The sequence below is a fragment of the Diabrotica undecimpunctata genome, chromosome 7, assembly GCF_040954645.1.
Source record: "Diabrotica undecimpunctata isolate CICGRU chromosome 7, icDiaUnde3, whole genome shotgun sequence".
Lineage (NCBI taxonomy): Eukaryota > Metazoa > Arthropoda > Insecta > Coleoptera > Chrysomelidae > Diabrotica > Diabrotica undecimpunctata.
In genome coordinates, this window is record NC_092809.1 from 110,374,543 (window position 1) to 110,393,071 (window position 18,529).

At 28.1% G+C, this 18,529-nt stretch overlaps 1 protein-coding gene across 1 annotated transcript in view; it reads left to right on the forward strand.

Annotated features, from left to right (window-relative positions):
* The window catches only part of LOC140446922 (C-type lectin mosGCTL-7-like), a 42,963-nt gene extending 24,888 nt beyond the window's left edge, over positions 1 to 18,075 (forward strand). The window contains exons 4-5 of the mRNA XM_072539514.1: positions 7,910 to 8,183; positions 17,948 to 18,075. Coding sequence (XP_072395615.1) covers positions 7,910 to 8,183; positions 17,948 to 17,951 — 278 coding nt within the window. The 3' untranslated portion in view covers positions 17,952 to 18,075. The remainder of the gene's footprint in view (positions 1 to 7,909; positions 8,184 to 17,947) is intronic.
* Positions 18,076 to 18,529: the final 454 nt, after the last annotated feature.

Here is an 18,529-nt window from a genome sequence, read left to right on the forward strand (position 1 = left end):
CAGACCTAGAAGTAGTTTTATTGGCAACCCATTGAAGATGACTGAGGGTTTTAACAATGTTCAACCTTTTAAAACAATTGATTTTAAGTTCAGAGATTTGATTTTTTCAATTTAATCTGGAGTCAAATATAAAACCGAGAATTTTACAATAATTAACACCAGAAAGTAGAGAATTGTTAAATAAAATTTGGGGTAAGGGAGTGGAAATCCCTATGGAAAATTTTATTAATTTGGTTTTGCTCTCAGAGAGTAATAATCCTAGTTCGTTAAATCTATCTTGAAGTAGATTTACTACACTTTGTATAAGTTTATATGAGGATGGGACAGATTTAAGATGGCAGTAAATGATTAGGTCATCAGCGTATTGAACATATTTGATGGGAGGCAAATTTCGTTGATGGCAAGAATGAATAAAGTTAAACTTAATGCAGATTCTAAAGGGACACCTTAATTTTGAGGAAGAGATCGAAAAAGTTTACCCTTGGCAAGGACTTTAAAGATTCTTTCAATTAGATATTTTTTTACAAATGAGAAAATATTACCATTTAAATTATAGTGGGAGTTTTTGTCAATGATTGCTTCTCTGGAGATTGAATAAAATGCCCCTTCAACGTTAAATATAGTTGCTACGACATCTTGTTGATGACGTGAGTATTTCATTGATCATTGTTTCAAGAAGTTTGCAGGTAATACAAGTAAGAGAAATCAGACGAAAGATATTGGAGTTATAGAGGGCTGGTCAAGTTTTTTAATTGGAATGATTATAGAATTGCGCCAAACATCTGGGAATTTTTGTGTGTTCTAGATAAGGTTATAAATTTCGAGAAGTTTGGAGAGAGATGTATTAGAGAGATTTTTTAAAAATATATAAGAAAACAAGGTAAATTTTAGTTTATTTAGGGCAAACAAGCCGTTCATAAACTTGACATCGTGTGGAGTTGACGAGATGGTGGAGAAAGATTGAGCGCGTAAAGAACTGGGAGTAAAAGCCATATTACTTTTATTGAATCTGTCTTCAACCCCATTAGCGAGTGTGTCAGAAATGAATTGACTGTCAGAGATAACTGTGTTGTTGAAGAAGATGATAGGAGAAATAGTTAGGATATAGGAATGAAGGATGACTAAATTCATAGGATGAAGGTTAGTTTTATTGCCTTGGATTTGTGAAACAGTTTTTTTTATAAATGAGAGTGGAGTTATCATATCCACTGATAACTTTAACATCCTAATATATAAGACTAAATAATGTAAACTAAATTGTATCATATAACTTTTATCGGGTTTTTACCCAGATATTTAGTGGCTCAAAAAATGTACACCTAGACACTGATGATGGAATATGGATTCCGAAAACAATTTGTCTTCATGACATAGCCCGTTTGGGTTTTTTAATTTATGTACCTTTTATAAAGAATTTTAACAACTTTTTTTTTGTAATGATCTTTCTTTTATCTTAGTATAGATTAGGGCAAGACCTTTCATTAACGATTGTCAGCGGTATGTCAGTGGTAAATTTACTGGCTTCATTTAGAGGTTCGTTGGTGCCTAAGGAATTTTCGAGAAATTTTTCAAGATAATTCTAGAAAACCCTAATTTTTGTGTTTTTATAGGATTTGAGTGCAGCTTTTAGTTCGAAATAGTTTATAAGAGAGTTTGGATGATTGGTATCTTGTTGTGAAACTGAGGATGAATAATGAAAGGGCGAAGGAAGAAAAGAGTATATATGGTTAGGTCCAGATTTGTTGCAAAACTTTTATTTTAAATTTTCTGCCAGAATCTTGGCTGTCTCTTAATTGTCAAGGATAACCTTTCGATTAAAAAAGAGATTGGATATTTTAAGGTTATTTTTTGTTAACATTTTTTTTTTCCAAACTGGACTTGGACTAGTATTTGATGTACATAAAGTTTTCTTACTTAATTAAATATCGTGTCTAAATTTGGCAAAAGATGAAGTAAAAATATACAGAGAGCAGAAAAAATGAATAAATGCGAGAGAAAGAGAGAAATTCTATTCATCATGTATGCTGTGATTAGATTTGACATCAGAAGATTTATCAGAGGATGCACTTATATATACTCTTGTAAGTCGGAGATAGGCTGTTCTTTTAACTTTTTTAAGATTCTAGTGATACGGTTTTTTAGTGATCTTTTCCTTGTACCTATGTAGAGCTGCAATAAGTCCTTTTGAATACCATCTATGTTGGAGGATTTTTAAGCTTCTTGTAGTAGGGTGATACATACAAAAGAGTTCTCAAGAAATGTAATAAGTTGCGTGGAATTGAGTGTAAAATTAGTCGGATTATCTTTGTAAATCATTTCTATAGCGGAAATATAATAAGGTTTCATCGAGTAATCCAATCAAAGATTAGATTTGGACATTTTTTGGCTGGTTTCAGTGGCATTGAAAATGTCGAAGGAGGAAAAGAACTTAATAGCGCAAGAATACCGGATGAAGATAGATGGTAGGAGTATCATGAGGACTGTCATTGAAGTGTCCCCTTTTTTGTCTTACTGCCAACATGGGCTTTGAATTAGTACGACGAGAGATGGATAAATCCATAATGGCAGCCAGGATGGATATGCAGTTAACAGAGATGGACTCAATTTCCGAAGATAGAAATTCTTTTGATGAAGTTAAGGATTCAGGATTAAGGACTCCTTAGAGTCAGCTGAAAATGAAGAAGAGGGAGGAGCATTAGCTGCAATGAGTGTGTGATCTGGTCAACTGGAGACTTTGCAATCAGACTCCACGGTACGACCCGTAAGCTTACAAAGAAAACACTATAGTCTGTCAGAGAATAAAAATATTTTAAAGGATGTATTTTCATGGTTAATTAACAGAGAAGATTGCACTTCGAAGTTCACCTTGTCAGCTATTTCAAATGTTACCCTAGGAAAACTCATGATATATGCCTATTGATCATCTGATGTTCCGTATTTTTTAGGGACTGCTCGATTAGGAATGCGGGATGGAAGGAGATACATTTGAAATAAGGATTCTTTTGGTCGCAGAAAGAAGCCTGCAGATAAAGATGACGGTGGAATTAATTATGACGTTCGGTGTATTAGTTGATCAACGATGTCGGTAGAAGTGAGGAAAATGCAGATTCGATTATTCGAAATGCGAGATGTAAAAGTAATATTTTTTGGATAAACTATTTCACCAATTTCTTTAATATATTTAAATAAAACAGTATTCAAAATGGAGTGCATGACAATAACTTGTTCCCTTTTAGAAAACGAACGGGAAGGAGGTCTAGAGACTGCGTCAACGACATATGATTTTGGGTTGGAATTGAAGTTGTTTTGTGTAAATGTAAATATTAAATTGCTGTTCATGATGTGTAGTCCTGGTTACCCAGACCGTAACACAATACCTAAATGTGAGTACCTAATGGATCCTCTTCCAAACTGGAAAGAAAGAAAAAAAGGATCTCACCTATTTCTTGGGATTTTCACTGGTTTTCTTTAATTACACCAATATAGCCGCAATTAAATTCGACTATTGAAATATAAAACCAAATTTGATACTCGTTTTCTTATCACATTGCAATTAAAGAACTTCGCTTCGTATTGTTAACTCGTCGATGAATTACTTTATCTGTTTAACACTGTTTAAATCTTTTTTAAATCCGTGAGGAACTTTAAAAAGGGTGTTTAACCTTTGACAGTTATTTGACGTTTTTTGAATCGATTATTTGAAGCTTTATTTATAAACTTCAACATTTTATTAAAAAAACAGTTTGAAAAAGTACTTTTTAGTTTCTAAACATTTATACTACTTTTGATATATTTCATGTCATACGGCTGTACGTAGGCTCAATGAAAAGCTGGTGTAAAAGCACAATTAAAAAAAAAGCAGAAATTTCCATAACCAATAACAAGAAACAAGCTGAGAAATTGCAGCGGACAGATCTCCCTTGCATTTTTCTGTGGCGATATTTTACGAGTACCATTATTTTAATGTTTCAAAACTAATTTACTTCTTCACTGTGTATACCATATATAAATCGAATTATAAAATTTAGATATTCTTTTACAATGTGTTCAATTTTCAGCTCTTAATGTTAATAAACAATGAAAATATTGGCAATTTCTTAAATAAGAAAAAAAATGCTATTTGATTTCCTCTGGGTCATAGAAGGTTTTGGTTTTTTTTTTAAATGTCTTTTTTTTATTAGCTTTATATTGAGCCTACATACAAGTGTATGACATAAAAAAGTCAAAGTTATTAGAAATTTTTATATGCTAAAAATTTGTTATTCTTCAAACTGATTTTTAAAAACAAATTTAATATAATCTTGATGTTTTTTTTTAATAATTTAAAACGAAGCCATAAATCGATATCTATTTACAAAATAACCCTAGAGTGACTGTTTGGACAAGTACAGTTGTTTAAATAATCGGTCTCCTGGATAAACAAATTGAATAACTCATAAACTGTATGGTCGTTCTGTATGATATTTAGCACACTTTAAAAACTCATTAACTGCCATAATTTTAAATAGTTATTACATATCGTTATGCAGAAAAGAAAGTTATTTATATTTATATTATTTATATTTATATTAACATTTATAAATTTTACTTTAAAAATAAGGGTTTTTAAATTATCTCGGTCAATTCTTTATGTATTTTAATTATAAAAATATCAATATTAGAGAACATTTTATGATCTATAACTTTTATTTTAACCATATATCTCTAACATGAATAAGAAACATTTTATGCTCATAAACTTTTTTCACTTTTTACGATTGTTTAATAAAAAAGCAAAGCAAAATTAGCTGAAGTCTTCACATAATTGTCATCAGCTACCCCTCATATACCTTTTAGAGACTTTAAATACCTGTTTAAGATTTTTTCAGCTGTTTTAGAGTTTTAGATCATAAAAATTTATGTAATTTTTGAGAGTATCCAAATTAAAATACATGAAACTATTAACTGAAATAGTTGCAAAAAAAACCTTATTTTTGCAGTTGTTTATAAATTATAATAACTCTTTTTTGGGCAAGGACATGTAACATAGCTCCTTGAAATTATGGAAATTAATAAGTTATTAAAGTGAGCTAAATATCAATCAGAGCAAATAGTTTATAGGTTATTTAATCTGTTTATAAACATTTATAATAACGTTGATATCGTTTATGCCACAAACTTATTTAGAGGCTTATGAAAAACTGGTGAAAAACACACTTTCTAAAAAAAAACAGAATCTTTTATGACCATTAATAGGCAAGAGAGCATTTTATATTTAAAACCAAAGCATTTTATTCTTAAAATCATACTTCCATTGTCTATTAACAGTAAGAGCTGAAAATTGAAGGGACCCTAAATGAAGATCTGAATTGTGCGTTCCAACTTACATATGGCATATGCGGTAAAGAAGTAAAAATTTATAACCCGTTAAAATGATGGTATTCGTAAAATACCGCTTCGGAAAAGTAGAATGGAGAACCATTTGAGCTCGGTTTTTTTTTTAGATTTGAACTTTTTCAAAATGAAGCGCGATTGCAAAATTTGCAATATCTTGGCTTCTGTGGCACGTAAAACATAATTTTTTTTTAAACTGGGATAGGTCAACAAAAAGTTGTTTACATAATCGCTTTCTACGATAAACAAATCCTCACTATTTTTATTAGTTACATTACATACCATTATGCAAAAACAAAGTTATTAAAATTTATAAATTTCTGCAAAATCAAGGGTTTCTTGCAACTATTTTGATGAATTCTTTATATATTTACTACTAACCCTCATATATCTTTTAGAACCTTCAAATATCTGTATAAAATTTTTACGTGAAACCAATAATTTTTTCCCAGATGGACCTTTGTATAAATTAGTTCTCCGATAAAGATGAACTTATTTCTACTTTTCAATACAATAACTAAAAATAGCTAAAGAAATACATATTTAAATATCTAATACTTTGTTTATGTTTATTAACTTGTTTATTCACTAATTTGTTTTTCCGAAGTTTATTATATCATAATTATAATACCAACGAAAACGTAAAATTCAAATTAATGCATCTCGAATATGACGCGTGCACCCTGGCGATAATAAAAAATGATGAATGAAAAAAAAAAAATTAAACATTTTTTCAAGTTAATTACGTAACGGAAACGGTGTAAAATAAAAGAATATAAAAAAAGTTTCTATTTACTTACCAGAGTGTAATATCCATCTTTGACAAGCCGAAGGATTTTTGTCGGAAATCTGAACATTCTTAATCCATGAATATTGTATGGTGATAAACCACATTTGTAATAACAACAAATATTTCCGGCCATCTGTAAAAAACCATTTATTTATTATGGAAGTAACATTATTTTAATTTAAAATCACTTTTTTCAAATATTATCGAATGTATGTAATATCCGGTAAAATTTATTTCTAAATACCTAATTTGTTTTCTCATACAATGTTTTTTTATGTTTTAAACACATATAATTAAAATGTTTTACTTACCTCGGACCAAATTTTTGTAATACACTTCCAAATAAAATAAAATATTTAAATTCTTTATACTTATTTAGATATAGGAAGACTTAGAAACCACAGTACGTTTATGTACAATTTTAGTTGACACCATATTTACTAGTTGATAGTAATAACTCTATTTTAAATGAATATCTTAAGTGATTCAAGGTCTGTTTTTTGTAACATTTTTAGTTTAACAAGTAAACCTGTTGCTACTATGTGAGTGAAATATTGCAACGCTGGTGAATTTAATTCAGTGGATCAAAAATGGACGTTTAGTTTAGTCCTTAACTTTTTCACATAGCACCATCTAGTATAATGTATATCAAACAAACAATGGTATATTAAAATCTATTGAGACAGAAAGAGTGGTGACAGCTAGTGACTGTCTCAATTAGAATCAAACAAATTTATACATTGCGTTGGCTAACTAGTCCTATTTAAACAATGATATTACTAAACTACTATAAGCCAAAATGAGTTGAGCCGCGTCGTTAAGCCACCGCCAGTCAGGAGTGGTTTTTTACATTCATTGTGTTGAGCAGTGTTGCCAACTGCCTAACGATTTTTGCTAACGAAATTTAGATTTTTATTATAAAGATATATAAATTAATTTATTTTTTAAAGTTTTTACCTGAGTTGCTCGGCATAGAAATCAAAGAAATTTAGATAATTTAGCCAGGTACTTTTAGTAATTAGTATTTTAAGCAGAATATGGTATATTACTTAATTTAAATATTTCCTTTTAGACATTTTCGAAAGTTTCTGCAGATTTTATTGTTGGGTGTGTATCGAAAACAAGTAAAATATACTTTTGATGGATTTCATAGAAACTGCGAATTCTGTTTAATTGTTTAAAGTACTAAAAATATGATTAGTTGGAAAGAGCGAATGATAGGACTCGTATGTTTTTAAATTATGTAATACCGTTCTTTTTTTATGGATATCAGAGCAATATTTTTTCTACTACTTATTTTAAAGACCACCTCGTTCTGTGTTTTTTCATCTCGGTCTACCATATCCATTTTCTGTTATGCTTTTTTTCATCAAAATATGTTCTTAGCATACATATCATAATATACACACACACACATATATATATATATATATATATATATATATATATATATATATATATATAATTACTATTTAAATGGGAACAAGTCACAATTAAAGGTTAAAGTACATTTATTGACGTTTCAATTTCCACTTCGGAAATCGTTCTCAAAATACAAACATTAGTAAATTTACTAATTTATTATTAATGTCCGTTGGACAAAAATTATTAACCGTTTTTTTTTTTCATTTTTCGTCTTTGTGTTTCATCTTATGAACATTTGGTTCTCTATTATCGTTATTATATTTAATTAATCTTTGTTGATGTGAACATATTATGTTATTTCCCTATTTTTTTGTACTTTAGGTACTTTAGGTAATTTGGGCGAAGAATTTTGGACATCAGGTACCAAAATACCAGATTCCCGTAAATGGATTTGGTTTACCACAGGTAGGAAGATATCTTACTTTAATTGGTTAAAGGGACAACCGGAGTCAAATAAAAATTATCAATGCATAGAAGCTCAAGTTACTAATGATCAATTACAATGGAGTAATAAAGATTGCTGGAAGGAATACTATTTTATATGCGAAGCAGCTAGATTACCTGATTTGTGGAATAGGAGTGGTCTGGAATATAGGTTAGTTGTAATTTAATTGTATGAATATATATATATATATATATATATATATATATATATATATATATATATATATATATATATATCGAGAAAAGGAGTAAGACCGTCAATCCAAAATAAACTAAGGTACACTCGAAGAGTGGTGAGTTTTTCGGTCAAAGTGGAGAAATAAAAGACAAAGAAGGTGGCTACTTCATCTATTTATTGAAGACGTTTCGCTTTCTGCTCAGAAAGCATCATCAGTTCATCTAAAAAGAACAATATGAAACCAAACATCCATAGAGAAGTTAAAAAATATGTGTTACCTTACAAAGACATGTAGCAGTCAATGATGCTAAAAATATGAAAAAGCTTACGAAACTGGACATTTAGAGTTAAAGTTGTAAAAAACAATTAATTGAAACTAAGTATAGTTTACAAATTAACAAAATTAGCACAGCAAAAAAACATGTGATAATCGTACATGTAAATAAAAAAGTTATTATAAAAACTTAAGTTTCAATTAATTCTTTTTTACAACTTTAACTTTAAATGTCCAGTTTCGTAAGCTTTTTCATATTTTTAACATCATTGACTGCTACATGTCTTTGTAAGGTAACACACATTTTTTAACTTCTCTATGGATGTTTGGTTTCATATTGTTCTTTTTAGATGAACTGATGATACTTTCTGAGCAGAAAGCGAAACCTCTTCAATAAATAGATGAAGTAGCCACCTTCTTTGTCTTTTATTTCTCCACTTTGACCGAAAAACCCACCACTCTTCGAGTGAACCTTAGTTTATATATATATATATATATATATATATATATATATATATATATATATATATATATATATATATATATATATATATATATAATATATATATTGTTATGATGTGTTTTTTGTTTGAATGATGAGCAATGAGTATTTTTAATAATATAATATATAGGGTTTTTATCGCGGTTCTCAAAGAATTAGCTTGTAAGTACTTTTTTAAATTATTTTTATTATAACTATTATGAAACACACATATATATCTAACCTAGTCAATGTAAATTTAAAATAAACTATCGTTAAACTGATATTCTTATAAAACTAATTAAATTCTATAGACAATCTAAAATTTAAACAAACTATCTTCAAAATTGAAATTGTTATGACACTAACTAAATTATATTAACAAATTTTTGTACCTTTCTTTCACTGAATGCCTAAATGAGCTGTTTTCCACTAAGTATATAGATTCTAATCACCACTGAATGTCTTCGTACTTCAGTTATCCTTGTTTTTTTTGTGAAATTACTTTTTCCAATTATCAGCTTCTACCAATTTAAGATATAGTTTTCTTCACCAGCATTTATACACCACCAACCAAACCAGCAAACAGCATTTATATTTATTCTTCTTTTCAATATACCAATATCCAATTATTATAAGTTGATTTATACTAATCTCCAACCACAATATAATTTAATTTCTTCCAATATACTTTTATAATCTTCAATAATTATTTGTGTATAATTATAAATGTGCATTAATTTTTAATCTTCATTTAACTCACTATATTAAACAATTTGACTATTTGTACCTGATTCTCTGACTCCAAATAATCTTTCATATTTCTTACTAAACTTTTCTGACTGACTTCTTGAAAATTCTGAACAATTTACTTCACTAAATGTGTCTAATAACTTTCATAATAAACTGGCCTGACTTCTGACTAAAAACTTCCAAAAACTGCCATCTTGAATCCAAATCACGGGTATTTATATGTTTTTGGATTTCTAGAACCATCTGGTAAGAGATCATGTTCCAATTTGTTCTATTATATACATGTCTGAATTTTCTGGAACAAACCATCTCGCAAACATGGCCATCTCCGGAGATCCAGAGAATTCCATTCTTTTCTATTAATAATTTTGTTGACATTTAGGCTTTTCAGATCAGAATAAACATTTAAATCATCAAATATATATAAATTAAACACCTCAAACCAACATTATTATTATAACCCCACTTATATTCGTATTATGATTAATTTCTATCTGTCAATCCACTGTATAGTTGGTTGCCTAAGCACATGGCTCACTTAAATCTATTTACAACATTAAAATTACTAAAATACAACTTTTTACAATTATTATATGCTAATTTATTAAAAATGCCCTCACATAAATATATTTTTATTAAATTCTCTAGTATATAATTTATTTAAAACAACCAAATATCTAATATTATGTAGTATATAACTTATAAATTATTTTCTATAAACCCTAATCGTATCAATATATGTATATATATATATATATATATATATATATATATATATATATATATATATATATATAGAAAAGAACAATGATTTGGAAAGAAGAAATTGGTCGAATTGCTCCTGTACTAAGTACTTTCCCAAGTAATATGATCCTTTTCTAACTTGACTGCATCGTACTGAAGACGACCCTTAGTCAGAAATACGTATATAGCATATATACCGGGTGGAACTCAGGCCACACGCGGTACAACAATGTGTATGACATGTATGACATAACTATTTAGTCCATTCTGATTTTCAATTGTATATGGACCTTCAAACATTGGTTGTAATTTCTTACAACGGTTTTCTTTAACATTACTTTTTCTAAGTGAACGAATTAACACTAGGTCTCCTTTTTGAAATGTGATTGGTTTTTTTATATTTCGATTTTGTCTTCTGATATATTTTTCAGCTTTCCTCCTAATTCGGTTATTCACTTTCTGCATTATTTGTTCTAACATATCCTGATTATATTCACTAATCCACTTTCTGTTTCCTATTTGGCCAAACATTAAATATTCTGGTACTTCCTCTGTATTCAAATTATGTGTATTATTTAAAAAATACTCTACTTGTGGTATATGTTGCTGCCAAGTTTCGTGTTGATTTTGGCACAGTATCCTTAAATATTTTATAACTTCTTTAATATATCTTTCTGCAGGATTTGCCTGAGGATGTCTGATACTTGTAAAATGAATGTTGATTCCCTTTTTCTCACAAAATGCCCGAAATTTTTGGTTGTTAAAATATGTAGCATTATCTATTATGCAATTTCTAAATGGTCCTATTTCTTCGAAAAATTGATTAATATATAATTTTAATGTTTTAACATTTGTTCTAGAGCAGGGATATAGTTTAATAAATTTTGTATATAAATCAACTATCACTAGTATATGCTTTTTTCCTGTTGGACTGAGAACTAAATTTGAAATAAAATCCATGGAAACTGTATTTAGTTTTTCATATACAACATTAGATTTATATGTGTTCTGGTTTTTGAAATTCTTTTCTTTGTTTAGTTGACATATTGGGCATTGGGTAGTAATTTCTTTTGCTATACTTATGTCATTCTTTGCAAAATAATTGTCCCTAAATAGCATCCATAGCTTTCTTGAACCAATATGCATATAATTGTTATGTAAATTTTTCAATATTTTCTTTGCTAAAGTTCTAGTTATTACATATACTTCTATGCCATTTATTATTTTATAATATACTCCATCTTTCCTAAGGACTTTTTGTTTTTCACTCAAATTGATCTGATCTCTTATAATTTCTTCTTTAGAATATAATCCAGTACTTTCTACTAATTGATTTAATCCAATTTTTATTGTTCGCTGCCCTTTTTGTGATGTATTTTCTAACCTTGATAAAGCATCTGCCACTATATTGGATTTTCCAGAAATGTATTTGATTTCAAAGCAGTATTCACTAAGTATTAGACTCCACCGATGTATTCTACTGTTTCCATATTTGTTATTTAATATAGACGTTAAAGCTTGGTGATCTGTTTCTATAGTAAATTCATTACCCAACAAATAAAATCTTAATTTTGTGACACAGTGTATTATACTTGCTAGTTCTAATTCTGAAACTGAGTAACCCTTTTCATGTGGCTTTGTAATTCTTGAAATGAATTGTATTGGGTATTCGACCCCATCATGTATTTGTAATAATACCCCTGATAATCTCTCTATTGATGCATCTGTTCTTAATATGAATGGCTGTGTGTAGTCAGGATAGTATATTTTCAAATTTGACAGAAAAATGTTTTTAATTTCTTGGAATGCTAGTTCTCTTTTCTGATCCCATCTCCATTTTACACCTTTTCTCAGTAGTTCAAGTAATGGAATTTCTTTTATACTTAGATCTGGTATCATCCTTTTATAATAATTAATTATTCCAATAAATCCTCTTAAAGTTCTTAAATTGTGTGGTGTTTTATATTCCTGAATGACTTGTGTCCGTTCTGGATCCATTTCGATTCCCTTAGTGTTAAGTTTATAACCTAGATATATGACTTCTTTTTGAAAAAATGTACATTTTTCTTGATTTATTTTTAGTCCAACTTTGTCTAATCTATTTATTATAGTTTTTAGGTGTTTCTCATGATCTTCAGCCGTTTTAGAAAAAATTAATATATCATCAATGTAGTGAATTACAAAATGTTCATATTGATCCAAAATATCATGAAGACATCTACATAGAGCACTGCAAGATGATTGAAGTCCAAATGGTACTACTTTGAATTGATATACTACTCCATCTATCTGAAATCCTGTATACTGTCTACTTTTTCTTTCTAGAGGTATTAACCAGAAACTATGCTGTAAATCGATTTTAGTGAAAAATGACATTCCTATAATTCTTCCTAATATTCCATCTATACTCATTGGTGCTTCAAATTGCTTTTCAGTAATCTTGTTAATATTCCTTGCATCCAAACATAACCTGATTTCACCTGATCTTTTTCGTACTACTACTATGGGGTTAATAAAATGTGTGTCTGCCTTCTCAATGATTCCATCTTCTAACATATCATTAATTGTTTTGTTTACTTCTTCTCTGTATTTACATGGTATTGGGTATGATTTTGTTTTAAAACCTTTTTCTTCTTTAACTTTTATACTATGGATATAATTTTGTGCAATTCTATTTTCTTTATTGACAAGTCCCTTGTGTTGCTGCAATATGGAAATGACTATTGATTTATATTCTTCAGGGCAATTTAAAACTTTTATCATATCTTCTTCTTTATAAATAAAATTATTCTTCATTATGTACTCATTATTCCTTGCTTCCAATTTTACGCACTCCGCCTCGTAGGCATCCATCTGCTTGAAATTTCCATTCCTTAAATATTCACTACAATAATTATTCTTTACATTCTTTTGGGACATTTCCCTATCATCAAAATACATTTCTTCTTCATAAACATCATTATTTTCTTTTAATAATATCCTATCAACTCTTATTCCTTCTTCTACCTCATCTTTCTGCATAAATTTAATTATTTGCCCTTCCAAAGTTACCATTTTTTCTTCAAAATCTATCTTTACTTTCTTCTTTTCCAATTCATCATTTCCCATTAATATATCAACACATAAATCCTTGACAATAAATCCTTGCATATTAATTTCTTTATTAAGAATATTAATTTTAAAATTGGCTAGTTTATCAATTTCACCCAACTTCTTATTATTTGCACCAACAATTTTAATTTTTGGAATCTTTATTATATCTGATAGTTTTAATGTATTAAAAATAAAATTCTCCGAGACTAAAGTACTTTCTGAACCAGTATCTATCATAATTTTAATCATTTTATTTTTGGCCAAAGCATTTATATAAATTAAATTAATAGAGTCAATAATTTTATCCTCATCTAAAGAAATAAATTCAGAAGGTTTTTCATAATAGCAATGGCCTAACTTGTAATTCAGAAAGTTTACTGCACAAAATTTTGATTATTAGAATTGTCAGATTGTATCTGACCACTTGGATCTGATGTCCTATGTCTTTCCCTACTATGACTTCTACTCACATTTTCTTGCCTTGTACTATTTCGTTCCCTGTCTTCGCAGCTTCTATTCCTTCGAACACAATTTACCTGTCTGTTATAGTTAGGTCGCTCTGTATTTCTTCTATTGTTAAAATCTTGTCTATTATTATTAGTACTGTTATTAAAATGTTGTCTATTATAACTAGTATTGTTATTACAATTTTGTCTAATTTGATTACTGTTATTATTATTAAAATTTTGTAAATTATTACCATACCTAGTATTATTGTTATATGATTGTCTATATTGTTGATTATCATTTTTTTTATATTGAAAGTTATTATTGTTTTTTCTGTTGTTATTATTACTTGTCATATTGCCTCTTTGTATTCTTTGAATAAAATTAATAAAACTATCTATTGTTTGAATATTTTGTACAGTTACTGTTTGCACAACATCAGCATCAAAATGTCTAGATACATTTAAGACTGTTTCATCCTCTCTAAGTGGTGGTTCTAAATATTTTGCAACTGTTATCAGTTTTAATGCATAATCTACCATATTTGATTTTAAATTTTGATTATACTTTCCAAAATATAGAATTTCTCTAAACTTGGCTTGCTCTAATTCACCCCAATAATAATTTAAAAATTTATTTTCAAATGTTTGAAAATTATCTAAATCATTCTCAATACTAGCAAACCAAGTTGCTGCATTGTCATTTAATGTCATTCTAATATAATCTTTAATATCATTAATATTATTCACAAATCTTAATTTATGTTTTAAACTATTTATGTATACTCTAGGATGCAAATTTTTTATATTACCAGAGAATTTAATCCCAGTCTCATTTGTTATATTTAAGTAAGGTCTCCCTATGTCTCTCATTTGTGAAATATCATCTATTCTCTGTTCCACATTTCTTATTTGATTACAATTTATTTGGATATTTTGTTGTATATCGTCTAATTTTTCTTCTGTGTTTCTCCTGTCTTCGTTAATTTTTATTTCTAAGTTACATTTCTGTAACTCTATTTTCTGTTCTATATCTATCTTATTATCTTGAATAATCCTCTTTACTTCTGTCCTCTCATTGTCTATCCTTTTCTTGTAGTCATTCCGTATACTTTTTATTTCATTTGCTACTTTTTTCTCTGCAGTTTCAAGTTTTTTATCCATTTGTTTTTCTATTTGCTTTACAATTTTATTATTATTATCTTCTATTTTCTTTTCTAATTTTCTATAATTCTCTTCCAATTTCTGTTCCATTTTTTTCATGTCCTCTTTGACTTCTTTTGAATTCTCTTCCATTTTTTTCGTATTCTCTTCCATTTTCTGTTCTATTTTTTTTATGTCTTCTTTGACTTCTTTTGAATTCTCTTCCATTTTTTTCGTACTCTCTTCCATTGTCTTGTTCATCTGCATCATTAATGACATCAAAGCTGCCATATTGATATTTTCCTCTCTTTCTGGATTCATTTCTGCAGTATCTTGTGGAACTTGAACTAAACTCTCCTCTTGTATAGGTTGTGTTTCTACTTCCACATCTTCTTCATTCTTTTTGCTTCTTGTACTTTTCTTTCCTTGAGACATTTTGAGACTTTACTTGTTCAAATATAATTAAAAATAAAACCTATAATTTTTCCTTTCTACTGATAATTAATTTAATTATATGAGAGCACTTATCTTTCCAAACTAATTCTTTTAAATAGAGAGCCACCGCGTTGGGTGCCAAATTGTTATGATGTGTTTTTTGTTTGAATGATGAGCAATGAGTATTTTTAATAATATAATATATAGGGTTTTTATCGCGGTTCTCAAAGAATTAGCTTGTAAGTACTTTTTTAAATTATTTTTATTATAACTATTATGAAACACACATATATATCTAACCTAGTCAATGTAAATTTAAAATAAACTATCTTTAAACTGATATTCTTATAAAACTAATTAAATTCTATAGACAATCTAAAATTTAAACAAACTATCTTCAAAATTGAAATTGTTATGACACTAACTAAATTATATTAACAAATTTTTGTACCTTTCTTTCACTGAATGCCTAAATGAACTGTTTTCCACTAAGTATATAGATTCTAATCACCACTGAATGTCTTCGTACTTCAGTTATCCTTGTTTTTTTTGTGAAATTACTTTTTCCAATTATCAGCTTCTACCAATTTAAGATATAGTTTTCTTCACCAGCATTTATACACCACCAACCAAACCAGCAAACAGCATTTATATTTATTCTTCTTTTCAATATACCAATATCCAATTATTATAAGTTGATTTATACTAATCTCCAACCACAATATAATTTAATTTCTTCCAATATACTTTTATAATCTTCAATAATTATTTGTGTATAATTATAAATGTGCATTAATTTTTAATCTTCATTTAACTCACTATATTAAACAATTTGACTATTTGTACCTGATTCTCTGACTCCAAATAATCTTTCATATTTCTTACTAAACTTTTCTGACTGACTTCTTGAAAATTCTGAACAATTTACTTCACTAAATGTGTCTAATAACTTTCATAATAAACTGGCCTGACTTCTGACTAAAAACTTCCAAAAACTGCCATCTTGAATCCAAATCACGGGTATTTATATGTTTTTGGATTTCTAGAACCATCTGGTAAGAGATCATGTTCCAATTTGTTCTATTATATACATGTCTGAATTTTCTGGAACAAACCATCTCGCAAACATGGCCATCTCCGGAGATCCAGAGAATTCCATTCTTTTCTATTAATAATTTTGTTGACATTTAGGCTTTTCAGATCAGAATAAACATTTAAATCATCAAATATATATAAATTAAACACCTCAAACCAACATTATTATTATAACCCCACTTATATTCGTATTATGATTAATTTCTATCTGTCAATCCACTGTATAGTTGGTTGCCTAAGCACATGGCTCACTTAAATCTATTTACAACATTAAAATTACTAAAATACAACTTTTTACAATTATTATATGCTAATTTATTAAAAATGCCCTCACATAAATATATTTTTATTAAATTCTCTAGTATATAATTTATTTAAAACAACCAAATATCTAATATTATGTAGTATATAACTTATAAATTATTTTCTATAAACCCTAATCGTATCAATATATGTATATATATATATATATATATATATATATATATATATATATATATATATAGAAAAGAACAATGATTTGGAAAGAAGAAATTGGTCGAATTGCTCCTGTACTAAGTACTTTCCCAAGTAATATGATCCTTTTCTAACTTGACTGCATCGTACTGAAGACGACCCTTAGTCAGAAATACGTATATAGCATATATACCGGGTGGAACTCAGGCCACACGCGGTACAACAATGTGTATGACATGTTGCGTTTGGTTATATTGATAATTGGTTTATTTTACGATTAAATTATAAACAGCAAATTTTCACAAATACTACTGCTACTAGTGAATAATAAATAGTACTTCGTAAACAATAAATTATATTAATTACTATTTAAATGGGAATAAGCCACAATTAAAGGTTAAAATACGTTTATTGACGTTTCAATTTCCACTTCGGAAATCGTTCTCAAAATGTTCCGAAGTGGAAATTGAAACGTCAATAAACGTATTTTAACCTTTAATTGTGGCTTATTCCCATTTAAATAGTAATTAATTTAAAATGCCACAAGAAAATAGCTTCAGAACAATAAATTATATTGTTTACAATTATATTGTTTTACCATGATCCTTCCTAAAAATAATTTATGATAATTTCTAAACGATTTGACTTATTGAATTTCTTAACGATTTTAAATGATTTGACAAAATGCTTTTACAATACAATTTTTTCAAATGTACCTCGTATGCTATAATTGAATGCACTGTGGATTTCACTATTTCCCTGTAAATGACGTCATAAATATGACGATGAATATTTATTATATATTTTTTATTTTTAGTTAATCTCAAAATGGGTGATAATAGGTATACACCACTTTGAAGATCGAACTGAAGAAAGAAAATAAAAATGAAAAAAAAAAACTACGTTTGTATTTTATTTGTAAATAATAAATAAAATAAAGTAACAATTTTTTTGTTTTATTTTTACATCCGCACTCTAAAAAGTGATAGATCATATTATCGATTAACTATGATAATTTCTAGATAACCTTTTAATTTAGAATGTAGTAATAAAAAAATGTTCAAACTTTTAAGAAATGAAAACTTGAATATTTTGAAAATGTCATAAGAAGATTAAGATACAGACTGCTACAGTTGATCAAGAAACTTAATGACTAAGAAAATCTTAGTTGCAAAATCTGATAGAATGGATCAACGTCAGAGAGCTCCATCCAAATTTTTTGAGCTGCCATAAATAAACGTGAAATATGACCATTTTCAATCGATGACAACATCGATAGATAGTTTGAATAGAAGTGAGAGGCAGTCACCATCTCGAAGGAGTAAGTATGACTTTTAAACAGTGTTCCTATATTTCTGTTCTTTTTTTCTGAAATTTTAGTCCAATACGTGAGTGTAAA